This window comes from Ranitomeya variabilis, chromosome 2, assembly GCF_051348905.1.
Source record: "Ranitomeya variabilis isolate aRanVar5 chromosome 2, aRanVar5.hap1, whole genome shotgun sequence".
Classification (NCBI taxonomy): domain Eukaryota; kingdom Metazoa; phylum Chordata; class Amphibia; order Anura; family Dendrobatidae; genus Ranitomeya; species Ranitomeya variabilis.
In genome coordinates, this window is record NC_135233.1 from 267807339 (window position 1) to 267835332 (window position 27994).

General features: G+C 46.7%; 1 protein-coding gene across 1 annotated transcript; it reads left to right on the forward strand.

Annotated features, from left to right (window-relative positions):
• Positions 1 to 706: 706 nt before the first annotated feature.
• YIPF6 (Yip1 domain family member 6) lies at positions 707 to 27991 on the forward strand. Its single transcript, XM_077284930.1, has 7 exons — positions 707 to 904; positions 9913 to 10041; positions 11571 to 11649; positions 12999 to 13041; positions 15766 to 15891; positions 24545 to 24702; positions 25504 to 27991. The coding sequence occupies exons 1-7, from the start codon at positions 860 to 862 to the stop codon at positions 25626 to 25628; spliced, it is 705 nt and encodes a 234-aa protein (XP_077141045.1). The 5' UTR covers positions 707 to 859; the 3' UTR covers positions 25629 to 27991.
• Positions 27992 to 27994: the final 3 nt, after the last annotated feature.

A 27994-nucleotide genomic window follows, 5' to 3' on the forward strand; every position in this document is an offset into this window, starting at 1 on the left:
AGGACTGGCCACTGATGCCGGTCTGGGACGTATTGGAGAGTTGGGTAGGCCGTTCTGCGTTGCTGTGGTCTGGTGCCCAGGCTGGGCCTCTGTGGCAGCAAGAATGAGGCTGTGGTCTCTGCAGTGACTGCCATCCCGGGCGCCTCTTGTGCCATCAGGGCCTACACCGTGCTGGCGGTGCCCAAGAATGCCGCACCTTTCTGCCCCTCATCGATAGGACTTCTGTAATCTGCTGCCTTCCGAGACCCCCCTCATCAGACAGGACCCGGATATACCACCGTCTGCGCCTGAGAAAGGGTGTGGGCCACGCGGTGTAGCCTTCCTCTGCACTGTGATCTTTACATCTGCCTCCATGTTATTTTTATAGGTCGGTGCCGCCTCAGCTCAGATAACAGGCTGCAGCCATGATGTCACTGCTACACCAACAGTAACCGCTGCAACTAATCCCCGGGTTCAGCAGTCTCAGTGATTGGCTGCAGCAGTGCTGTGGCTGCATCCTGTCAGATAGCACCAGACCAGTGGAGGATGAAGAGCGAAGATCATAGGACAAGCTGGAGGAATAACAGGGCAGTCTAGGAGAGCCATGTCCCCCCAGGCGCACAGCGCCCCCAGCAGGACGAGCAGGCGCTGCACAGCTGCTCCCGCTCCCCGTACTGTGCACGCGCATTCCCGTCACGGATCACATCGCCCCCCCCCCGTGCATGGTGACGTCATCCTCATGTCAAATCACAAGAAAGGCGCATGACACGTCCTGATGACGTAACTCCCGCGCCGGCAGCGGAAGCCGGATGGGGCTGCGACTGATGACGTCTCTCCTGACTCCACGTAGTAGCAGATTGGGAAGAGCTGCAGGGAAAACATGGCGGACATAGAAGAGAAGCAGGAGAACGGGAGCAGACAGCTGGTGAGTGCCGGGGCCGGGATGGCTTAGGCTGTGTATATGTGTGTGCGGGCGGCTGTCCCTGCCAGGTCTGTGTGCAGGGTGAGGGCCTCACTGCTCGGGAACCAGCCAGGTATTGTGCCCGGCAGAGAAGGTCCAGGACCTGGGTGACAGGTGAGGGTCAGCGCTGCCTGTGTGCTGCAGGTGTAGGGTTCTCCGCAGAACCCCTCATTACAGGTGCCGTGTACCCGGTGTCACAGAGATGTCTGAGGGCTGGACGTGCCGTGTACCCGGTGCCACGGAGATGTCTGAGGGCTGGACGTGCCGTGTACCCGGTGTCACAGAGATGTCTGAGGGCTGGACGTGCCGTGTACCCGGTGCCACGGAGATGTCTGAGGGCTGGACGTGCCGTGTACCCGGTGCCACAGAGATGTCCGAGGGCTGGACGTGCCATGTACCCGGTGCCACAGAGATGTCCGAGGGCTAGACGTGCCGTGTACCCGGTGCCACAGAGATGTCTGAGGGCTGGACGTGCCGTGTACCCGGTGTCACAGAGATGTCTGAGGGCTGGACGTGCCGTGTACCCGGTGCCACAGAGATGTCCGAGGGCTGGACGTGCCATGTACCCGGTGCCACAGAGATGTCCGAGGGCTGGACGTGCCGTGTACCCGTTGCCACAGAGATGTCTGAGGGCTGGACGTGCCGTGTACCCGTTGCCACAGAGATGTCTGAGGGCTGGACGTGCCGTGTACCCGGTGTCACAGAGATGTCTGAGGGCTGGACGTGCCGTGTACCCGGTGCCACAGAGATGTCTGAGGGCTGGACGTGCCGTGTACCCGGTGCCACAGAGATGTCCGAGGGCTGGACGTGCCGTGTACCCGGTGTCACAGAGATGTCTGAGGGCTGGACGTGCCGTGTACCCGGTGTCACAGAGATGTCTGAGGGCTGGACGTGCCGTGTACCCGGTGCCACAGAGATGTCTGAGGGCTGGACGTGCCGTGTACCCGGTGCCACAGAGATGTCTGAGGGCTGGACGTGCCGTGTACCCGGTGCCACAGAGATGTCTGAGGGCTGGACGTGCCGTGTACCCGGTGCCACAGAGATGTCCGAGGGCTGGACGTGCCGTGTACCCGGTGCCACAGAGATGTCTGAGGGCTGGACGTGCCGTGTACCCGGTGCCACAGAGATGTCTGAGGGCTGGACGTGCCGTGTACCCGGTGTCACAGAGATGTCTGAGGGCTGGACGTGCCGTGTACCCGGTGTCACAGAGATGTCCGAGGGCTGGACGTGCCGTGTACCCGGTGTCACAGAGATGTCCGAGGGCTGGACGTGCCGTGTACCCGGTGTCACAGAGATGTCCGAGGGCTGGACGTGCCGTGTACCCGGTGTCACAGAGATGTCCGAGGGCTGGACGTGCCGTGTACCCGGTGTCACAGAGATGTCCGAGGGCTGGACGTGCCGTGTACCCGGTGCCACAGAGATGTCCGAGGGCTGGACGTGCCGTGTACCCGGTACCACAGATGTCCGAGGGCTGGACGTGCCGTGTACCCGGTGCCACAGAGATGTCCGAGGGCTGGATGTGCCGTGTACCCGGTGCCACAGAGATGTCCGAGGGCTGGACGTGCCGTGTACCCGGTGTCACAGAGATGTCCGAGGGCTGGACGTGCCGTGTACCCGGTGCCACAGAGATGTCTGAGGGCTGGACGTGCCGTGTACCCGGTGCCACAGAGATGTCTGAGGGCTGGACGTGCCGTGTACCCGGTGCCACAGAGATGTCTGAGGGCTGGACGTGCCGTGTACCCGGTGTCACAGAGATGTCCGAGGGCTGGACGTGCCGTGTACCCGGTGCCACAGAGATGTCTGAGGGCTGGACGTGCCGTGTACCCGGTGCCACAGAGATGTCTGAGGGGTGGACGTGCCGTGTACCCGGTGCCACAGAGATGTCTGAGGGCTGGACGTGCCGTGTACCCGGTGCCACAGAGATGTCCGAGGGCTGGACGTGCCATGTACCCGGTGCCACAGAGATGTCCGAGGGCTAGACGTGCCGTGTACCCGGTGCCACAGAGATGTCTGAGGGCTGGACGTGCCGTGTACCCGGTGTCACAGAGATGTCTGAGGGCTGGACGTGCCGTGTACCCGGTGCCACAGAGATGTCTGAGGGCTGGACGTGCCGTGTACCTGGTGTCACAGAGATGTCTGAGGGCTGGACGTGCCGTGTACCCGGTGCCACAGAGATGTCCGAGGGCTGGACGTGCCGTGTACCCGGTGCCACAGAGATGTCCGAGGGCTGGACGTGCCGTGTACCCGTTGCCACAGAGATGTCTGAGGGCTGGACGTGCCGTGTACCCGTTGCCACAGAGATGTCTGAGGGCTGGACGTGCCGTGTACCCGGTGTCACAGAGATGTCTGAGGGCTGGACGTGCCGTGTACCCGGTGCCACAGATGTCCGAGGGCTGGACGTGCCGTGTACCCGGTGCCACAGAGATGTCTGAGGGCTGGACGTGCCATGTACCCGGTGCCACAGATGTCCGAGGGCTGGACGTGCCGTGTACCCGGTGCCACAGAGATGTCCGAGGGCTGGATGTGCCGTGTACCCGGTGCCACAGAGATGTCTGAGGGCTGGACGTGCCGTGTACCCGGTGTCACAGAGATGTCCGAGGGCTGGACGTGCCGTGTACCCGGTGTCACAGAGATGTCCGAGGGCTGGACGTGCCGTGTACCCGGTGCCACAGAGATGTCTGAGGGCTGGATGTGCCGTGTACCCGGTGTCACAGAGATGTCCGAGGGCTGGACGTGCCGTGTACCCGGTGTCACAGAGATGTCCGAGGGCTGGACGTGCCGTGTACCCGGTGTCAGAGATGTCAGAGATGTCTGAGGGCTGGACGTGCCGTGTACCCGGTGTCACAGAGATGTCCGAGGGCTGGACGTGCCGTGTACCCGGTGTCACAGAGATGTCCGAGGGGTGGACGTGCCGTGTACCCGGTGTCACAGAGATGTCTGAGGGCTGGACGTGCCGTGTACCCGGTGTCACAGAGATGTCCGAGGGCTGGACGTGCCGTGTACCCGGTGCCACAGAGATGTCCGAGGGCTGGACGTGCCGTGTACCCGGTGCCACAGATGTCCGAGGGCTGGACGTGCCGTGTACCCGGTGCCACAGAGATGTCCGAGGGCTGGATGTGCCGTGTACCCGGTGCCACAGAGATGTCTGAGGGCTGGACGTGCCGTGTACCCGGTGTCACAGAGATGTCCGAGGGCTGGACGTGCCGTGTACCCGGTGTCACAGAGATGTCTGAGGGCTGGACGTGCCGTGTACCCGGTGCCACAGAGATGTCTGAGGGCTGGACGTGCCGTGTACCCGGTGCCACAGAGATGTCCGAGGGCTGGACGTGCCGTGTACCCGGTGCCACAGAGATGTCTGAGGGCTGGACGTGCCGTGTACCCGGTGTCACAGAGATGTCCGAGGGCTGGACGTGCCGTGTACCCGGTGCCACAGAGATGTCTGAGGGCTGGATGTGCCGTGTACCCGGTGTCACAGAGATGTCCGAGGGCTGGACGTGCCGTGTACCCGGTGTCACAGAGATGTCCGAGGGCTGGATGTGCCGTGTACCCGGTGTCAGAGATGTCAGAGATGTCTGAGGGCTGGACGTGCCGTGTACCCGGTGTCACAGAGATGTCCGAGGGCTGGACGTGCCGTGTACCCGGTGTCACAGAGATGTCCGAGGGGTGGACGTGCCGTGTACCCGGTGTCACAGAGATGTCTGAGGGCTGGACGTGCCGTGTACCCGGTGTCACAGAGATGTCCGAGGGCTGGACGTGCCGTGTACCCGGTGCCACAGAGATGTCCGAGGGCTGGACGTGCCGTGTACCCGGTGCCACAGATGTCCGAGGGCTGGACGTGCCGTGTACCCGGTGCCACAGAGATGTCCGAGGGCTGGATGTGCCGTGTACCCGGTGCCACAGAGATGTCTGAGGGCTGGACGTGCCGTGTACCCGGTGTCACAGAGATGTCCGAGGGCTGGACGTGCCGTGTACCCGGTGTCACAGAGATGTCCGAGGGCTGGACGTGCCGTGTACCCGGTGCCACAGAGATGTCTGAGGGCTGGACGTGCCGTGTACCCGGTGCCACAGAGATGTCTGAGGGCTGGACGTGCCGTGTACCCGGTGTCACAGAGATGTCTGAGGGCTGGACGTGCCGTGTACCCGGTGTCACAGAGATGTCCGAGGGCTGGACGTGCCGTGTACCCGGTGTCACAGAGATGTCCGAGGGCTGGACGTGCCGTGTACCCGGTGTCACAGAGATGTCCGAGGGCTGGACGTGCCGTGTACCCGGTGTCACAGAGATGTCTGAGGGCTGGACGTGCCGTGTACCCGGTGTCACAGAGATGTCCGAGGGCTGGACGTGCCGTGTACCCGGTGCCACAGAGATGTCCGAGGGCTGGACGTGCCGTGTACCCGGTACCACAGATGTCCGAGGGCTGGACGTGCCGTGTACCCGGTGCCACAGAGATGTCCGAGGGCTGGATGTGCCGTGTACCCGGTGCCACAGAGATGTCTGAGGGCTGGACGTGCCGTGTACCCGGTGTCACAGAGATGTCCGAGGGCTGGACGTGCCGTGTACCCGGTGCCACAGAGATGTCTGAGGGCTGGACGTGCCGTGTACCCGGTGCCACAGAGATGTCTGAGGGCTGGACGTGCCGTGTACCCGGTGTCACAGAGATGTCTGAGGGCTGGACGTGCCGTGTACCCGGTGTCACAGAGATGTCCGAGGGCTGGACGTGCCGTGTACCCGGTGTCACAGAGATGTCTGAGGGCTGGACGTGCCGTGTACCCGGTGTCACAGAGATGTCTGAGGGCTGGACGTGCCGTGTACCCGGTGTCACAGAGATGTCCGAGGGCTGGACGTGCCGTGTACCCGGTGTCACAGAGATGTCTGAGGGCTGGACGTGCCGTGTACCCGGTGTCACAGAGATGTCTGAGGACTGGACGTGCCGTGTACCCGGTGTCACAGAGATGTCCGAGGGCTGGACGTGCCGTGTACCCGGTGTCACAGAGATGTCTGAGGGCTGGACGTGCCGTGTACCCGGTGTCACAGAGATGTCTGAGGACTGGACGTGCCGTGTACCCGGTGTCACATAGCAGCCGCTTTCAAGCTGGGACTGCCTGAAGAATTGTTAGGTCACTTCTTTTAGCCACTTCATGACTTTCAAAACGTGAAGCTGGTAAAATATATTAAAAAAACATGGAACCTGTGCACCGCCAGGAGTTTTGACATTGCTGTGCATGCGTCCACTATTCTTGGCAATTACCGTATTTAGCTGTTTTCAGGTGGAATTTGGCTGAAAAAGGCAACACGTGCACATAGCCTAAATAGTGCTGTGGACACAGAGCCTGCATTATCAAGCTTTAAAATAATGCAACATCCCAAATGGTATAAAGGGATAAAGAGGCATCAACAAAAGAAAATTAAAATATGAAATATTTTATTTGGTAACATAATTAAAATAATATTTCTTAAAAATCTGTACACACAAAGGATATCTTAAAAAAGGCAGCAAAAAGGGGCAAGTTACATACCATGGACATGAGCAGCAATACAGATATATTAAGGAGATGCACACTCCTGAAAAAAATGATTTAGTCCCATCTACTACCAGATGAGATTTAGGTTCCAAGAAAAAATGTGCAAAAGAATGCAAAAAAAAGTGCTATAATAATATATGGATCTAATAATGTATACTAATAATGTTATAGTCAAGGATATATATATCTGAATGTGTGTCCGGGATTGGCATCTGCACCGTCGCAGCTACAGCCACAAAATTTTGCACAGTCACACGTCTGGACCCCGAGATCGTCATAGGCTATGTTGTGAGGCAAAATTTTAACCCCACGCTTTCCAATTCACCAAACAATTTTGCCCCTATCTACATAATGGGGGAAAAGTGAAAGGAAAAGTGTTGGAGGCAAATTGACAGCTGCCAGATGTGAAGAAGAATGAGAGCGATGGCGACAAGGAGTATATACTGTCCAGTTGCTAAGGTGGAGCCCCGACATGGGATGCTCACCATACACGGGGATATGAACACACACAAAATGCGCCACACACTACCACGTGCTTGAACACATATATCACCCTCAGCACACATTTCAACACACATACACCAACCTCACCACATAAAAGTCTAAACACAAAAGTCACCGCTCAAAACTCGCCACACGCAAAATTCTCCACATGCAAAACTCGCCACACGTGCAAAACTCGCCACACGCAAAACTTGCACACGCGGAAAAATTGCCGCATGCACAAAAGTTGCAAAACATGCAAAAGTTGCCTCACACAAAACTTGCACATACTCAAAATGCACCACATAAAACTCGCCACGCGCAAAACTCGTCATGCGCAAAACTTGCTACACTAACCTGTCACATGCAACTCGACACACAAAAAGTTGCTACACGCATGTCGCCACACAAAACTCATCTCACAAAAGTCGCTACATGCATGTTGCCACACGCAACTCAACACACACAACTTGACACATGAAACTCGCCCTAAAACACACACAAGTCTGGTAATATCCTTCAAAAATAAAAACAAACTACAAGAGCAACAAATGTACCATATAGGAAATACGGAAGCTGTCAGTCACATGACCTGTCTATTATGTGTATGTGTGAGCTAATATATACTGCCAGGGGGGAGGGCTTCCTGTTGGCTGGGGATTTATCAGGCTGCCAATTTAGCTTACAAATACTGAGGTAAAAATACTGACCAAGTAACGTGTGAACGAGGTCTAATACAGGAGGAGATGACACACAGATATATACTATATACAGGAGGAGATGACACACAGGTACATACTGTATACAGGGGAGATGACACACAGGTATATACTATATACAGGAGCAGATGACACACAGGTATATACTATATACAGGGGAGATCACACACAGGTATATACTATATACAGGGGAGATGAGACACAGATACATACTATATACAGGAGATGACACACAGGTATATACTATATACAGGAGGAGATGACACACACATATATACAATTAAAATGGGAGATGACACACAGGTATATACTATATACAGGAGGAGATGACATACAGGTACATACTATATACAGGGGAGATGACACACACATATATACAATAAAAAGGGGAAATGACACACATGTATATACTATATACAGGGGAGATGACACAGATACATACTATATACAGGAGGAGATGACACACAGGTATATACTATATACAGGAGATGACACACAGGTGAATACTATATATAAGGGAGATGACAAAGGTGTATATACTGAGGTGAAAATGAGAGGTGTGAGGTGAAAATGAGAGGTGTGAGGTGAAAATGAGGTGTGAGGTGAAAATGAGGTGTGAGGTGAAAATGAGGTGTGAGGTGAAAATGAGGTGTGAGGTGAAAATGAGAGGTGTGAGGTGAAAATGAGAGGTGTGAGGTGAAAATGAGAGGTGTGAGGTGCAAATAGTGGAGTGATCGGAAAATGACAGATGTGAGGTCGAAATGACAAGTGTGAGGGGGAAAATGAGAGGCGTGATGGGAAAATAAGAGAACTGAGGTGCTATAACTAACCACAGATATTTACTATGCCCTGGCAACGCCGGGCTCTTCAGCTAGTGTATATATATATATATATGTGTGTGTATGTATGTATGTGTATATATATATATATATATATATATATATATATATATATATATATATATATATATATATATACACAATTATATTATATTTCTCTAAAGAAAACTATAGCTTTGCAATACATGACACATTTAGTGGGGTCGGGGTCATATAACATAAATCATAATGTACTAAAACTGAAACCATATGGTGAATGAGTGAACTGCCAAAATGCAGGATGCACCATGTAATAACGATGGACTTACATTAAAGAAGATATGCTGCACTGTGCGCCTTTTGCTGCCACCCCGACAGCGCCGTTTCACCAGTCTTGCCCCCATATGGAAGAAGGATTTGGTTATATAATTATGGAACTTTGTGATATACCATCTGTTCATTGTCCGGCTGTCAGTCTGCTGTTAAGGTATAGTGACTCGCCGCAATGATGTCGTGTCCTCCACAGTCAGCCATGATCGGCGTGTAAGGCCAAATATCTTAATGAAATGGAGCATCTGTTTGGCAGTTCCCATAGCCCAGAGGTCGGTTGGTGACTCTGCTGCCCACCATATACAGTCTCCAGGTCACTGCAGCCAGCCACATGGCACTTGTTCTGCATGTTCCTCCCTTCTGACGCCTGCTCGGGCAGTGATGGATGTGTAGTTTGCTGGTCACTTGTTTTTTTTTTTATTATACTCCAAGATCTTAGCAGATGATTATTGTCAATTGTTTCTGCTGTCACATTACAGTGACATTATGACCAGGAGAGTGTACATTGGAGAGTATAGACCTGCTGGGAATGTTGCCACCAGTTGTTCACCTTCATTCCTGTGGCTGTGGAAGAAACTATGAAACTACAAGTGCCCATCTCCCTCTTCAGGCTTGTAATCGATTTGTTCTTGCATCTTCTATGAAAAAAAATGTTTGTTTTAATAAGTATTTCTTACTTTTTAGAGTTTATATTTTTAATAAAGTCCATTTTTCTCTACTTGACTTTTTTTTTTTAAATGTATTTTTTTCAATCTACCGTAATTACTAAATCATTCAGAATTGGCATTTTTGCAGTTGCTGAAGTTCAGAGGCCAATCAGGCTGCACTTCCCATGGTGCAGGAGACTCGTCTCGTTTTACTGCTTCACTTTATTAGGATGAAGTTATTGTAACGCTCAATGACGAGGCAAAAGAAAGCAACTCAGTAATATCACCTTATTAATTTCATAGTTTTTGGGCTGTGCATTTTTTTTTCTCACACACTTTTGCTTTGTGAACGTGAGACCTGGGAAAAGGAGGGTACTTTGTCTTTGTATCAGGATTACAGTCTTTCTATAAGAAATAAGGTTCTGTTCTTCTACCATAATTGCCTTCTCCTCCAGTTTGCAGGGTTATCAGATGTTTCCATATCGGGGGATATTCCGGTGGAGGGGGAGATCACGGTTCCCATGGCCTCACAGTCACAAGAAGAGGATTTTTCTACATTGGATGAACCAGTCCGAGACACCATTGTAAGTGTAACGTCTGGAACATCACCAGGGATACAAATGATGTGCAGCATTTTATCTAGAATTGAGAGTCCTCAGTGGTTGATACCTTTTAATGGCTAACTGAAAAGATGGTAACAAATTGCAAGCTTTCGAGACTACATACGTCTCTTCATCAGGCGCAGACTAAAACAAATTCTGAAGAATCACATATTTATGCACAACATAGTATAGAAAAAAAAAAAAAAAAAAAGAGGGGAAAAAACCCATGGATAAGCCAGGTGCATGAAGCAGAATTACCATGGGTGATAAACAGTTATGTCCATAAATATTGGGCCAATTCTTAGATAAGGATTGTTTTATTGTCCTGTGATTAGGGTCTCTGTTGTGATGACCCCACATGGTCTGATGGGCAAGTTCCTTAGTTGATATAAATAGACATAAATCCGTGTGACACATTCATTCCTGCAGTTAGTGTCAAAGGTCGTCATCAGTTTATATTCCCAGACTCTCCTGTCTTTCTGCGATTTGAAGTTACCTTTTAGCACAAGTAATTTCATGTCCATAATGTTATGATTTGGGAGACAGAAATGTATTTCCACAGGTATATCCATTCTTTTTTTCTCATTGTGTGGCGGTGAGAGTTCATCCTTGTTCTCAGTTTCTGCCCTGTCTCCCCCACATACAGACCCCCCAGTTGGACATTTAGTACAAATAATTAGGTACACCACATTAGAAGTGACACAGCTGAAAGTACCTGGTACTTCTAATGTGGTGTACCTAATTATTTGTACTAAATGTCCAACTGGGGGTCTGTATGTGGGGGAGACAGGGCAGAAACTGAGAACAAGGATGAACTCTCACCGCCACACAATAAGAGAAAAAAAGAATGGATCTACCTGTGGCAATACATTTCTGTCTCCCAAATCATAACATTATGGACATGAAATTACTTGTGCTAAAAGGTAACTTCAAATCGCAGAAAGACAGGAGAGTCTGGGAATATAAACTGATGACGACCTTTGACACTCTAACTGCAGGAATGAATGTGTCACACGGATTTATGTATTTTTACATCAACTAAGGAACTTGCCCATCAGACCATGTGGGGTCATCACAACAGAGACCCTAATCACAGGACAATAAAACAATCCTTATCTAATAATTGGCCCAATGTTTATGGACATAACTGTTTATCACCCATGGTAATTCTGCTTCATGTCACCTGGCTTATCCATGTTTTTTTTCCCCTCCCTTTTTTTTTTTCTATACTATGTTGTGCATAAATGTGATTCTTCAGAATTTGTTTTAGTCTTTGCCTGATGAAGAGACGTATGTAGTCTCAAAAGCTTGCAATTTGTTACCATCTTTTCAGTTAGCCATTAAAAGGTATCAACCACTGAGGACTCTCAATTCTAAATATTTTTCTATCTACTGGCTAACACGGTACCAAGATATATTTCTTTCCAGCTTTTTATCGGCATTTTGTCTTTTCTAGAGTTCAGAAATTGATCACTTATTGTTTATCACAAATGTTTTTACTTTATTTTCAGATGCGGGACCTAAAAGCTGTTGGGCAGAAGTTTTTTCATGTTATGTACCCTAAAAAGAGTAATGCACTTTTGAGGGACTGTGAGTATCTAGATGGATTATTGGACATCTTCGTTTCTCTGAAGCAAAAATGTGTAAAATTCAACTTCCCATCTGGAGTGTTGAATATGTCTGTTATGAAACGGAGCTCCTGTACATGGTAAAAGGGAGTGTACCCCGGAACTAAAGACAATCCGTAATGCATACATATTAGAGTTGAGCAAATCAATGTGCAGGACCCTGATCCAGTGGCCATGTCATTAGTCCGTGGCCGCCTGCCGGGAGCGCTGTGACTCTTCCTACCTACTCGGATAAGTAGGGCCGTCACAACATTATAGTTTTGTGCAATACGCACATGATGTTGCAAAGTGCCTATTAAGAGGATGGCAGCAGGTAGGGGAAGGTCTGAAGGACATGGACTAATGACGGGGTCACTGTACCGGAGTCCTGTAAATCCCTTTACACAGCTCCACCGATTACATAATGGTGGTCTACCCTGAGGCTAAGCATCTAGTGTTGTACCCCAGAGGAGACCTCTGTAACATTTTGCTACTTGGAGCTGCAGAGACGCCCAGACCCATGCCACATACAATGTCTGGGTTAGTGCCGACGTTTTGGGTGGGGATTTATAATTTGGCTTGTGCCAGATTTGTGTTACTAAATCACAAGTTATGGCACGTCTTGTCTGAGCTTGACCTTGCTAACGTTTTACTGCTCGTTCCACTTTTAAAAAATTGAGAAAAGGGTGTGAGACGGCGCGTGGCCAAGAATATCTTTACACATTTATTAACTGCAATTAAGAAAATGTCCTGAATCTCATTTTCTGCCTTTAAGACAAGTAACGTATGCACCAAATTATTGGAGTTGATGTATTTCAGTATAATTTTCATTTTGACATATGACACCAAGGGTTTAAGGGATTTTCCAGTATTTTTTTTTCTTTATAGACTTCCCCACTGTAAACATAAGCTCTGCTCACCCACCGCAGATAAAGCACTGAAATTTCAACGCTACTTCAGTTTTTGACTGGCTGCAGCATTAAAAATACGACAACAGTAACTGACCACTGCAGCCAATCACTGGGTTGCACTAGGCCAAGCGACTTGGATTGCTTTTGAGCAACCAATAAGCTGCAGAAAACTCTTAGAAGAATTATAAATTGAGTCTAAGAGTAAAGTGATAGGTTTGCGAGGTTTGTTTTAGAAATTTCTGACCATTCATCTCCAGGGGTTGTTTAAGCACAAATGAGTTTTTATAAACCTTTTTCAGATATATTGCGCAGTTGCAGAAATGTCTGCCATGTCTGAAAATATTCTCTGTTTTGGTTTAGCAAATATGTCATTGCAGCCTAATCCTGCTTCTAATTCCAGTGCAATCTGCTTTTTCCTTAGGGGATTTATGGGGTCCTCTTGTTCTTTGTGTCTCACTTGCATTGTAAGTACTTTCTTTAGTTATTTCATTTTTGAGCATGCATTACTGTAACTTGATATTTTTTTTTGTCAGATTCTATATTATTTTTAATAGAATAGTGTATAATTGACTTTTTACCCTGCAGATTAACCCCATATGTACAGGTTAATAGAGTGTATCAGCTGTAATCTGACTGTCAGAAAAATATCCCAAATAAACTCTCAGTATGCATATGTCTAATATCAGCAGGGAGAGGTAAAGCCCATAGATGCAATAAAATATAGCCTGCTATAATATAACCTATAATACTAGTGATGGAAATGTTGCTGCTCTTTCTTTATTTGTGATGCCTACTGATCCTGCCATGTACAGACGTTACACGCCATATTAGCATTTAGAATTTTGCTTAATTTTACATTTGGAAAGCAAATGAACAATAAGAAAAAAATCATTGCAAAAGTATATATAGCTCTTCCCCCAAGGTAGACCTCCTGGAATTTGATGTCCCCTGTGATAAAATATCCATATCCCATGTAATGTTCTCCCTGTTACTCGGTTGCATATCTTGGTTTTGCTTGGTGCTAAAACCAGTAGAATATGATTCTGTATGTTGTGGATTTGTAACCCGTGGAAGACACACTAGGATAAGGAATAGGCACTTAGCTAATGCAGAAAGTGCAAACATCAGACAATTGCAGGTCACTGCTTGTGCCAGTATATTAGTTTCTGTAGGCCTCAGTAATTGTGGCACCATCTTGGTGTAAAGCCACACCTGACACTGCTACTTGTACACCTATCTGCATTGCTGACTATAGGTTGCTTGAATTTATCAACAGCAATAATAAATCTAAAAACAAACAATAAGAAAATTAAACTTCTTCCCATCGCTCATGTCTGGTGTATATCCACACACAGAGCTCCACCATCGTGGTGCACAAGGAGTTGCGAGCGATGGCAATCAGTCCTCTACTTTCCGGTCCATCTTGTTTCTTTGTCTGTACTGTAGACTGATATTTGGCTCTGTCCTTGATGTTCATCTAAACTCTCCTTGTCCTGGTCTCTGTCCTTAATGTTTCTGTCCGCTCCTTGTCCTGCGCTCTATCCTTGATGTTCGTCTGTCCTCTCCTTGTCCTGCGCTCTGTCCTTGATGTTCATCTGTCCGCTCCTTGTCCTGTGCTCTGTCCTTGATGTTCGTTTGTCCTCTCCTTGTCCTGTGCTCTGTCCTTGATGTTCGTCTGTCTCCTTGTCCTGAGCTCTGTCCTTGATGTTCATCTGTCCTCTCCTTGTCCTGTGCTCTGTCCTTGATGTTCGTCTGTCCTCTCCTTGTCCTGTGCTCTGTCCTTGATGTTTGTCTGTCCTCTTCTTGTCCTGTGCTCTGTCCTTTAGTCCTTGATGCTCGTCTGTCCTCTCCTTGTCCTGTGCTCTGTCTTTGATGTTCATTTGTCCTCTCCTTGTCCTGCTCTCTAACTTCTTATTCACATTACATTGAGCTACATGGAAAATAATGAAAACAAAAAGAATATCCCTAGACTCCCCTAATTATACAGTGTAACTCTGCTCACGGACGATATAGAAGTAGAATATAATGTAAGACCAATAACTTCAATCCCATCAGAATACTCTGATGTCTTATCCCCTGATCAGTGTAATTGGCATTAAGTTGCTAGAGCAGAGCCACTAGCTCGTACTGTTTCACTAGCCTTAAGGCTAAGTTCCATGAAAGCCTATTAAATTTCAGAAAATCCGCTGCTTTTTACATCACTAGGAAAGATTTGAAAAAAAATCTCATGCATTTTCTGCCAAATATATCAGCAGTGTAAATTAACATGCTGGGGGTTTAAGATTTGCTGCATGTCTGTGTATGCTGGAGATATAGTTGTGAGTTTCACTCTTTGCTCTGAGAAGGATGAAATGTGCGACTTCCTTGCTCCTTTTTCGCAATGATATCCGCAGCAATTAAAACGTTATGTGGGAACATAGCCTTAGAAAGAAATACTGGTGAAAAGATCAGTCTGTAGAGCGCTACCAAAAGATGCAGCAACCTCTCCCTTGTCGATCTCCCCCTGTCTGCCGTTTTGTGCATACACACCACACATAAACGAACAGTGCGCAGTATATTTCGGATTCGCTTCTGTTCAGCCCACTCCCTTCATTTTACATTTCTCTAGTGAGGCAGTGTTAGAGAAGTGCTGGTTTTCATGAAAGGGGTTGTCCAGTACTAGGACAACCCTTTCTTGATCAAAATGTTTGGCCCCCATAAAATAATAAAGCCTATTCTCTTCTGCCGTGCTAGCGCCATTCCTGAAGTGTTGGCACTCGCTGTCCTGGGGCTCCAGTGCGGTTGTTGTGACGCCGGCGCCCACTCCGCTCTGTCATCACTCTCCCTGCATTCGGACATGAAGAGGAAGTCCAGGCTTCAGCTGATCTGAGTTTCTTCTTCCTGCTCATCTCCACAGAAGGCAGGGACAGTGACACCAGCGCTGATTCGGCACCGGCGTCATGTCACATCAACCGCACGGGAGACGGCACCAGCACGAGAGGTGACTATAAGCTTTATTATGGGGCCAAGCGAGGGGTATGACAAGTAGTAGACAACTTCTTTTAAAGATATCAGCTGAGCATGAAGTGATGCAGGGAATGCTACTTTCTATTCTGCAAGAGAGCGCATTTGTCTCTATTTTTGTGCCAGATTCCTGATAGTAAATTTCTAGATGATCTCTATATATCTGTTTCTTTATCCTATGATAGAATGTTACAAGGTGGCCATGCAAACAGCGAAGATGCTGGAGGGCCCCAGTTTGCCGAAGTGTTCGTAATCATCTGGTTCGGGGCTGTCGTCATCACACTGAATTCTAAGCTGCTTGGTGGAACCATGTATGTACATAATGAATGGAGGGTTTCTTTGTTTTTGTTTTCCCCCGCCTATCGCCTACATTGTGAATAATGCAAAAATTAAAAGTACATCTAGTCTAAATTTTGTAGAAGTATAAAAGTGAACTTGTGAACATTTCACAAGTGGTAAATTAAAGCTGGTGACTTAGTACAACTGAATTCTACATTACTAAGCCAGGTATGATGTACTTGTTCATCAAGGGTGCTAAGGAGAGTATAAAGGAGCTGTGCCTGCTTCATACCAGGTAGATGCATCTGACTGTAACTCATGCGCTTGGCACTTGTTCTGTTCATTTAAATTACGCCATGACAGGTGCGCGACTACGTGTGCAGCTGCTCATAGTGTCCCCTCGCATTATGTCTGTGGAGAACCGATAGTTTACCGTGGCCGACAAGACCCCTGTAACTGCCATCTCAATCCTCCTATGAATCTTGGCCACAGCCGGGGTTTCATTGGAGAACTGCAGTTTTACTCTATACTGTATTATTGCAGAATAGCATGAGCAATCAAACCATCACAGGTTAAAGTCCTCTAGGGGGACCAAAAAATAAAGTTAAAAAAAAATAAAAAATTGTTTAAAAAAAATCTAAATATATTTATTATATTAGGCTAGTTTCACACTAGCGTTAACTGCAATACGTCGCAAATGCGTCGTTTTGCCGAAAATACGCATCCAGCAAAAGTTCTTGCTGGATGCGTTTTTTCGTCATAGACTAACATTAGCGACGCATTTGCGACGCATTGCCAAACGTCGCGTCCGTTTTGCGACGCTTGGGCGTGTGGTAGCGGACCGTCGGGAAAAAAAAACCTTACATGTAACGTTTTTTGCTCCCGACGGTCCGCTTTTTCCGACCGCGCATGCGCGGCCGGAACTCCGCCCACACCTCCCCGCACTTCCCCGCACCTCACAATGGGGCAGCGGATGCGTGGGAAAAATGCATCCGCTGCCCCCGTTGTGCGGCGGGGACAACGCTAGCGTCGGGGATCTCGGCCCGACGCACGGCGACGGGCCGAGCCCGACGCTAGTGTGAAAGTAGCCTAATAGACATACTCAGAAGGTGAAATAACTATTGAAAACTTCACCGATTTCCTAAGTAAATATATTTCCGCAGGTGCTATTGACAGGAAATTCTCACCAGATGTCTTTAACAACCCATCCAATCCACACAGGCAAAGAAATCAATCCATAGATGTACAGAAATTGTTTAATAATGAGAACACGAGGAAAAAGTATTGAACACGTTTACAGAAATCTATTTAATACTTTGTACAAAAGCCTTTGTTGGAGATGACTGCTTCATCAAGGACAGAAAGCCTACTGAATAAAAGGCCGGGACGTCTCCTCCACATTAGTTTTGGTTTCCTGTTTTTGAGGGAACCTGGAGTGAAGGACAGTACTAAAGAATGGACTTGCCCAGGTCCGGCTGGTGTCTGTTGGGGGTCTTTCCGCTGGTACTGGTGGGTCTGGAAGCGCCACTGCCAGTCCGGGAGATTGGGTGGTGTGCAAGCAGAGATCTCTTTTTCAAATGTCTTCAACCAACACGCTGTCCTGGGCCTGCGCATGCACAGGGCGTCCTGGATTGGTGTGCCGGAGACACTGCTGCCCAGGCCTGCACATGTGCGGTGCGCGCTGGCGAATTTTAAGTCGGGGCTTCTTCTATTTTTACTAGGAAAGGTCAAAGAAGTGTAGCGCCAAGATCAAAAATAGTGCACAGTGTGTTGGGATAAGTTACCAAGCACATTCCAGAAGAGACTCTGCCCAGGTTGTATTCAGAAATCTATCTATGAAGAATCTCCCAACTTAGCCATGGTTTAAAAATCTGTGATTAAGGCAGATGTCAATGATTCCACGAAGTCACTTATTCAAAAGGAAGGGAGTAAAAGGAAGAAAAAATGTAGGCGACAGGTGACTGATTTAGATGAATCTATAATATCTGAACATGAATCTGGCTTCTCTTCCTCGTTCTCTGATAGTTATACGGGGTAGGCTGTGTTTTCCCATAGCAGACATGGATAAGTCAGTTAACGCCATAAGGGCGACTACGGGTCTCTTAGATATGAGAACCCCCTAGATCAGTCCAAGTCATCGTGATTGGTGGATTGGAACAGAAAAAACAGACTCGCGTTTCCCTTTAATGAAAAGATCAAGATGCTCATTAATAGGGAATGGAAAAAGCAGAGAAAAAAGGTCCGCTACCCTCATCATCTAAAAGAAGATACTCCTTTGATGAAAACGAATTGGCCATATGAAATAAAGTCCCTAAAATAGTTGTGACAGTGGCCAAATCATCCAGGAAGTCGTCTTTGTCCTTTGAGGATTTGGTGAAAGGGGATGTATATTTGAAGCAAACCTGCTAGTCTTTGGCTGAGTTGTTTAAAGCCAACAGTTTCTGCAACCTGTACGGCCAGATCAATGATTTGGTTGCAGCTGCTACGGGATCAGATTAAAGATAAAATGTCTCCAGATATAAGATTCCGGACAATCTTCATTTAATGCAAGGAGCAGACGCCTCAGCGGATTCAGTGAGTTTGGTGGCCAGATCAGCATGCCTCTAATGCCACCCGAACAGCACTATGGCTCAAAAGCTGGCCAGGAAACGTTGAACCCAAGACTAAACTGCTCAATTCCATGCAATGGAGAATATCTCTTTGGACAAGCTCTGGACGATACCTTAGACAAGGCAAGAGACAAAAAGCAAGGATTTCTTAGTATGTCTATTCCAGTGTATAGGAGGTCCTTTCGGAAGCGGAGATACAACTGATGTAGACTTCCTAGAGACCAGGGGAAATGGAAGGACAAGAAACTGAAAAATAAAGTTTTCATGTTTAGAGGCCCTTCCTCAGAGGCAAGAAAACCTTCCCAGTGACAGGTGTTCACAGGTAGGATGCTAGCTTTCCCACTTCTTTCCTACCTTGGAAAAAATATCATCCAGTGCCTGGTTCCTTGGGACAGTAGAGTCAGGCTTGAGACTGGAATTCAGGGCTGTTCCCCAGCAGCTCTTCAGGCTAACCTCTCCCAGGTGTTCTGGCATGGAGTAGTTAGCCCTGGAGGCAGAAGTTTTAAGCCTACTGCAGAAACAGGTCCCGATACTAACTGCTGAAAAGGTGCCACCATTAAAAAAAAAAAAAAAAAACCCAGATGAGGCTGTACATATAATAAACATCCCACTTCTCAATAATTCCAAGTAGGCTGAATGCCCATAACTGATACCTACAGTGTGCAGTGTCCGAGCCACGTCACATTGGAGGGCATTTGTTTTATCTTATTATTTTTGTATGTCAAATATTTTGTTTATATTGAATACATTTGCTATTTATTTTGATAAGAGAAATGTCTTTGTGCTTTTTTGGCCACTTCTCTCTCAGTGCAGAGAAATCAGTGATGCAGACGGGGTTTTCATACTAAGCTACTAGCACAAGATACATATGGATCACACCTATTTGTAATTAAATTTCACCTGTATGCGATAGCAAAATTCCTTTCATCCCAGCAAGGGCATCATGGTCGCATCCTGTCTGTCAATCGGACTGCAGTAGCCTACAACAACCATCGGGGGCACGAGAGCCCACTCTCTGATGGCGGTGGCAAGAGATTTTTCAGATTGCAGAACAACATCTTTTGATTCGAACAGCATTTCTTAATCTGAAACCAGCTAAGATGAGGAGAATGGATACAAAATAGTGTTGAGCAAACTTGCTAGGATAAGGTGTTATGCTTGGGTGCTAAGAGAGTATCTTCGGCTATGTTCGAATCGCCACAGATGTTCGACAGCTGCAACACATGCAGGGATTGCCTAACAAACAGGGAATCCATGCATGTGCTGCCGATCAGATATCGCCTTATCAACACTAGTGCAAAATCTGTCAATATTCCAACAGATTGTAGATCTGAACTGGTGACGGGGCTGGTGTACTGCCGCGACCGCAGCTATGGGTATCCACCTTTTGTTATACTAATAATCTACTATTACCATTCCACTGCCAATCCTATGGTGGCACCTTATAGCCACACTTAGCCTGTACTATATCCATGGTAAGACATATGGGAAATGATTTGGCTCAGCCACTGAGCATATACAAACTGACCCTGGCCACTTCCCATATGACCACACACGCTGATCCGTTACTTTACTGACTGATTGGTGTTGGGACGTCACACTATATGGGGATGTCCCTTTCAGATTTTTCGCAAACCTCACATATATACACTTTCTAGGCAAATGTGAAAAAAAAAATTCCTTGGTCATTTTCTATACTGGCAGTGCTCCCAGCCCTGTTCACCTGGTTTTCCGTCACTGATCACTTGTATTCTGCCCATTGTTTGTTTTTAATGAAATTTATTCTCACTAAAATATTATATTTATCATGCTTTGCTTGTAGAGCGCTATCATATTCCACAGCACTTTACATACATTATCTAAACATATACCTTTTATCTCGAATTTGCATTGACTTTGTTCTCCATTTTTCCTTTCGAAAAAAAAATTGTTTCCAAAATTGTGCTGATGTAAAGTAGACATGTGGGAAATATGCATTGTGTGACATGACTCTCTGATTTAATTTTCAACATTTTTGCCAAATATTCATTTTTTTTCATAAATAACCTCGTCATATCGAATAATTGTTACCACTATCAGGAAGTACGATATGTGACGAAAAAACACTATCAGAGCGAGCTCGCTAATGGAGTCAGTCAGAGGACGGCCACTCTCCTCACACACGGACCAGCTCCTTTGTCCATACAATGGCCGCTGGTGGAGGAGCAGTGACCAGACCGGTCCATCATCTCCTCCAATAGTAATACAGGTCCTTCTCAAAAAATTAGCATATAGTGTTAAATTTCATTATTTACCATAATGTAATGATTACAATTAAACTTTCATATATTATAGATTCATTATCCACCAACTGAAATTTGTCAGGTCTTTTATTGTTTTAATACTGATGATTTTGGCATACAACTCCTGATAACCCAAAAAACCTGTCTCAATAAATTAGCATATCAAGAAAAGGTTCTCTAAACGACCTATTACCCTAATCTTCTGAATCAACTAATTAACTCTAAACACATGCAAAAGATACCTGAGGCTTTTAAAAACTCCCTGCCTGGTTCATTACTCAAAACCCCCATCATGGGTAAGGGTACCGTCACACAGTACCATTTTGATCGCTACGACGGTACGATTCGTGACGTTCTAGCGATATCGTTACGATATCGCAGTGTCTGACACGCAGCAGCGATCAGGGATCCTGCTGAGAATCGTACGTCGTAGCAGATCGTATGGAACTTTCTTTCGTCGCTTGATCACCCGCTGACATCGCTGGATCGTTGTGTGTGACAGCGATCCAGCGATGTGTTCGCTTGTAACCAGGGTAAACATCGGGTAACTAAGCGCAGGGCCGCGCTTAGTAACCCGATGTTTACCCTGGTTACAAGCGTAAACGTAAAAAAAACAAACCGTACATACTTACATTCCGGTGTCTGTCCCCGGCGTCTCAGCTTCTCTGCACTGTGTGAGCGTCTGCCAGCCGGAAAGCGAGCACAGCAGTGACGTCTGACGTCACCGCTGTGCTTTCCGGCTATGGCGCTTACACAGTGGAGAGAAGCAGAACGCCGGGGACAGACACCAGAATGTAAGTATGTACTGTTTGTTTTTTTTACGTTTACGCTGATAACCAGGGTAAACATCGGGTTACTAAGCGCGGCCCTGCGCTTAGTTACCCGATGTTTACCCTGGTTACCGGGGACTTCGGCATCGCTCCAGCGCCGTGATTGCAACGTGTGACCGCAGTCTACGACGCTGGAGCGATATTCATACGATCGCTGCGACGTCACGGATCGTGCCGTCGTAGCGATTAAAATGGTACTGTGTGACGGTACCCTAAGACTAGCGACCTGACAGATGTCAAGAAGGCCATCATTGACACCCTCAAGCAAGAGGGTAAGACCCAGAAAGAAATTTCTCAACAAATAGGCTGTTCCCAGAGTGCTGTATCAAGGCACCTCAATGGTAAGTCTGTTGGAAGGAAACAATGTGGCAGAAAACGCTGTACAACGAGAATAGGTGACCGGACCCTGAGGAAGATTGTGGAGAAGGACCAATTCCAGACCTTGGGGAACCTGAGGAAGCAGTGGACTGAGTCTGGTGTGGAAACATCCAGAGCCACCGTGCACAGGCGTGTGCAGGAAATGGGCTACAGGTGCCGCATTCCCCAGGTAAAGCCACTTTTGAACCATAAACAGCGGCAGAAGCGCCTGACCTGGGCTACAGAGAAGCAGCACTGGACTGTTGCTAAGTGGTCCCAAGTACTTTTTTCTGATTAAAGCAAATTTTGCATGTCATTCGGAAATCAAGGTGCCAGAGTCTGGAGGAAGACTGGGGAGAAGGAAATGCCAAAATGCCTGAAGTCCAGTGTCAAGTACCCACAGTCAGTGATGGTGTGGGGTGCCATGTCAGCTGCTGGTGTTGGTCCACTGTGTTTCATCAAGGGCAGGGTCAATGCAGCTAGCTATCAGGAGATTTTGGAGCACTTCATGCTTCCATCGGCTGAAATGCTTTATGGAGATGAAGATTTCATTTTTCAGCACGACCTGGCACCTGCTCACAGTGCCAAAACCACTGGTAAATGGTTTACTGACCATGGTATTACTGTGCTCAATTGGCCTGCCAACTCTCCTGACCTGAACCCCATAGAGAATCTGTGGGATATTGTGAAGAGAAAGTTGAGAGACGCCAGACCCAACACTCTGGATGAGCTTAAGGCCGCTATTGAAGCATCCTGGGCCTCCATAACATCTCAGCAGTGTCACAGGCTGATTGCCTCCATGCCACGCCGCATTGAAGCAGTCATTTCTGCCAAAGGATTCCCGACCAAGTATTGAGTGCATAACTGAACATTATTATTTGATGGTTTTTTTGTTTGTTATTAAAAAACACTTTTATTTGATTGGACGGGTGAAATATGCTAATTTATTGAGACAGGTTTTTTGGGTTATCAGGAGTTGTATGCCAAAATCATCAGTATTAAAATAATAAAAGACCTGACAAATTTCAGTTGGTGGATAATGAATCTATAATATATGAAAGTTTAATTGTAATCATTACATTATGGTAAATAATGAAATTTAACACTATATGCTAATTTTTTGAGAAGGACCTGTATACCTCATACAAATATAATTTATTTATATATTTTTTATATAAAAAAAAAATGGTCCAAGAGTGGCTTACCTCTAACTGAGCCAAATTGTGATGACTGCATGACTGGGTCAGGTGATCTCCAAAATGGTAGGTCTTGTGGGGTGTTCCTGGTAGGCATTGGTTACCGTATTTCGCGGACTATAAGACGCACCGGACTATAAGGCGCACCCAGGTTTTAGAGGTGGAAAATAGGGAAAAAAAATATTTGAAGCAAAAAAAATGTGGTAAAATATTTAATAACATAAATAACAACATACTATTATATGTGGTGTTATTATATATAATAGTATGTTATTATGTTGGAAGCTGCGGGACCAGTGTGGTGTCTGTGAAGTACTATATGAAGACGCTGGAGGGTGAGTATAAGAATGGGGGCACAGGGCTTATAGTGAAAGCACCACTCCAGCACTGCAAAATAGCACTGGAGTGCTGCTTTAAAATCCCATGGGAGAACTATAACTCCCAGCATGTCCTGCAGATCCTATGACATGCTGGGAGTTATAGATAACCACAGGAGTGGCAGAGTGCTTTATTGTGTGTTGTAGACTAACCTCTTAATTGTGGCAGCCAGCCACTGTGGTGAGGTACAAGCATCCCATGGCTGCACACACAGAGCCCTCCCCTCTTGTTGCCTTTCCACAGCACAGCACAGGTTATAAGAGGAAGCCTGCAGATTCTATTGGGGAGTCTGAAGGACCTGTGATGATGTCAGGAAGAGGGAGGGCTCTGAGCTGCCATGTGATGCTCCAGCCCGCCCACTCCTGACATCATCACAGGTCCTGATTGTGCACAACACTCAGCGTCCAGGCAGGTAGGCAGCGATCTCCTGGCCCCTGCTACTGCCTCCTGCTCCCCAGGACACACAAATCTCCTTAGCTGCTGAAGGAATCAGCGCTGAGGAAGCCCTGTGTGTCCCTGCTTAAGTGCAGCATTCATGTGCTGCTCCCGGCTCACCGCTCAGCTGATCGGTGGGCGGGGAGCCGCTCATAAATATTCACTGCACTTAATCAGCGGGGCCATGTGCTTTCCCCAGCAGCTGATTCCGGGCAGCGGGGACATCCTGAAGTGGGATAACAGTGCGATCCCACTCCCTGCTGCCCCCCTCCCCACATGCTATATCCGGACTATAAGACGCACCCACACTTTCCTCCCAAATTTGGAGGGAAAAAAGTGCGTCTTATAGTCCAAAAAATACGGTAGTACTACAAAACAATTCAATAGGACGAATCTGCATGCCCTCATGTCAGAAGCCACTTTCAGCAGGATCCTGACCCTCACACTGCAAAAGTGGCTCATGATTGGCTTGAGGGACCTAACCAAGTTTGAGATGCACCTTGGCCTCCAGATATCACAAGGGAGACCTGTACAATATTAGGCAGGTGGGCTTATTGTTACTACGTGTTTTTACAGTATGGTCTCCTGTCTCTTTTAGTTCTTTCTTCCAGAGTCTGTGTGTGTTGGGATATTGCATCCTGCCCCTTACAGTGGCCATGTTGGTATGTAGGCTGCTGCTCTTGGCCAGTACGAGCGTGACGGCGTTCATCATGCGGCTCGTCATAGTGGCTGCCATGTTTGCCTGGTCTACTTTTGGTAAGTTTTCATATCTTCCCCCCCCCCCCCCCCCCCCCCCTCACCTTATTTTAAATTATACAATGAGCTGCACGATCTGTCACTTTTCAATCACTAGGTCAGCTGGGGTAACAGTTAGGGTTAATGTGGCGTATAGTTTGCCTCTTTTTTCTTATGTCCTATTGTGACATAAGTCCGTGTCAGTGCCTTAGACCCCACGGCTTGGCCATGCCGGGGAGTACTCTGTAATGAGGTTATTGCAGGGCATACATGGGCAGCACTCTGCGGCTGCTTACATTCACTACATAGTGGGGCTATAAAGGCTGAAAAAAAGGGATTTATTATTAACCTCTCCTACAGGTGGAGGAGTTTTCATCTCGTGCCATATGTTTTCACACGCCATTTGCTGTAGTAGTTGATTTTTATTTATTTTTTTATACACCTTTCCTGGTGACTTTCATGCAGGAAGCCCCCTATGTATAAACAGGGCTGCTTCATGGCGTCAGCAATTATTGAGAAGTCCTAGTGAGAGAAATCTCACTGACTATTGCAGTGTTCAGGTAGTGATGGAGTAAAGCGCCTTCCCGAGGAACCAAACGGTGTATAGTATGGATATCCTACCTCCTTTATAGGCACCCAGATGAACAACAGAGCGGTTAGCCTCCTGCTTACCATGTAAAACATGAAGTGTCATCCTATGATTCATACGTTGTCTTTTAATGCTGCTTTCTGACTTGCTCACACCCTATGTTTAATACATGCATGATTAAATAACATGTTAACCCTTCCAACTTGAGATTTTTGTTTTCTTTTTTTTTGCAGCCTCAACTGCCTTTCTAGCAGACAGTCAGCCACCCAACCGGAGAGCCTTGGCCGTCTATCCCATATTCCTCTTCTATTTTGTCATCAGCTGGATGATCTTGACCTTCAACCCTCCTCCCCATTAGTTTTGATGAGTTAGTTCGTTAGAAAGACTTAATAGGCTTGAAAAACGGGACTGTGTTGGTAAAATGAAGGTCTCTAAATTGCCACCAAAACTGAAAAGAAAGGTGGAAAAACCCACTGGTGTGTGCAGAAGTCCGAGGACCTTTGGGGTGGTTTATGTTGTATATAGCCCTTCACTAGACCTATAGTTATCTATTATTTTCATTACTGCCCATCTGCATTCTAGGAGGATGTACTTCATTATACAAGGATCCGGAAGTCCAGATCTGTAGCAATTTGTGTTTTTTTTTTTTCTGCTATACTGGAAGCTTTTACTAAGATACCTGTAATATAAAAATTCATTACACTTCACCATATACAGTCCACTTCTAGACCTTTGTCATCTGATGTCAGGCTACAATCACACATTCATTGTATACATCTATACTTGTTTTTGGCTTTTTTTTTTTTTTTTAACTGACAGCACATGGACCCATAGTTTCATTGATCCATACCGACCTTCGTTTTAAAAATATATCGGCATCTCCAATTCATGAGACTGCCATGTCTGATCCACAACACTGATCAGAATAGGACTTGTCTATGGGGATCCCTATAAAATAGAAGACACATACTTTGTGCTTCAGAGGTCCATCTGTAGTTCATCTGTTTTTTTTAACTGATCCATTAAAGGAGTTGTTCAACAAATAAAGTGCATTTTAATTAATAGATCTTGGAATAAAAATAAGTTCCACAATTGAATGTGATAAAAAAAAAATGTTCCTGTGCTGAGATAAACTTACAAATGTGTCCCTGCTGTGTACTGTGTAATGACTGCTCCAGTTCATGATTGGCACATAGCCTGGGGGAAAGCCTAACTTCTTATGGTAAGTGAGAATGCAGACAAAAAGCAGAGGCTCACAGCTGTTTCTTTGTGAGGGAATGCAGTTCCCTGCCTGTTTTATCACAGGAGTGAATGTTTCTGCTGTGTCATCAGTCTTGTGCATACATCATAAATTAAGTCCTGATTTATGATTAGCTCAGAGGGCTGGAGTCACAGTGGAATCACTCGCTTCTGTTTAAAAAAAAAAAAATAACAGGCAGGGAAATGTGTTACTGAAAAACAAGTAGCTGCAACAAGCCCCCCTTCTGTTTCATCTGTATACTCAATTATCATAGGTGACATATGCTTCCATCACCTAGCCAGAAGCTGTGGTATGTGCTGACCATGAACTGGAGCAGCTCTGCATGGTCGGACACAGCCATTACACTGTAAATTGCACAATTACAAGATTATCTCCGTACGGGAACTATTTCTTTTTAAGACTTCCAATTGTGGAACTTAGTATTATTCCAAAACCTGTTGATTAAAATGCACTTTAATGGGGAAAATTCCTTTTAATTTTTCAATGGATAAAATAAAAAAAAAAAACAGCCTTCCTGCTTCAGTTTATGAAATACAGATGAGGAAAAAATGAATTTAACAAAACATATGACACATGCTCCAATTTTAACAGTTGTAAAAATCATAAACGTGTGTGAATTGCAGCCTTACACATTTCCTGGGCACGGGAAAAATCATAGGATTGTGAAAGGACAGTTAAATATTTGCACAAAAAAGGACAACCGAGTATATCCTATAAATGAAAACGGTCTTTATTGCTTTAGACACTATGCCGGGATCAGCAGATGAGGCTTCAGAGCAAAGCTCACAACTACTGAATCTCCCAATGAGACGGAAGTGTTTACATACAGGAACGCCGTGTAATAATCTGAACAAACCAGTAGAGGGCACTGCACACGAGCTGGTTTCATGTCGGTCTAGATATATATCTGGCTGTATCTACACTATATATAGGGGTCTTGTGCATATGGAGCACAGGCACAATGAAGGCAAAGATGAATGACCATTCACAGAAGAATCTGCTTCTAAAGGGACTATGCATTGCTTTCTAGTGATGAGCGAACGTGCTGGGATAAGGTGTTATCCTGCATGCTTAGGTGCTAACCGAATGACATTGACGTGCTTGAATAATATGTTTTAATATGCATTACCTGTTTGTTAGGCAATCCCTGCATGCGTTGCGGCTGTCAAACAGCTGCTAGACTCCAACATATTATTCGAGCGTGCTGAAGTCACCCGGTTAGCACCTGAGCGTGCCGGATAACACCTTGTCCCAGCGCGCTCGCTCATCACTATTACTTGCTCCTCGCATACAGGGCCTAATAAGTATATTCAGTTACTACTGAGCATATTTCTTTCTTAGGGTGTTAGCACATTTGGAGAGCGGTCGGCTGTGAATTTCTTTAAATATGATTTGTTTTAAATTAAATGGTATAATGCAATCTATATTTATAATTTATTAAACTTTTTTTAATACAATAATGT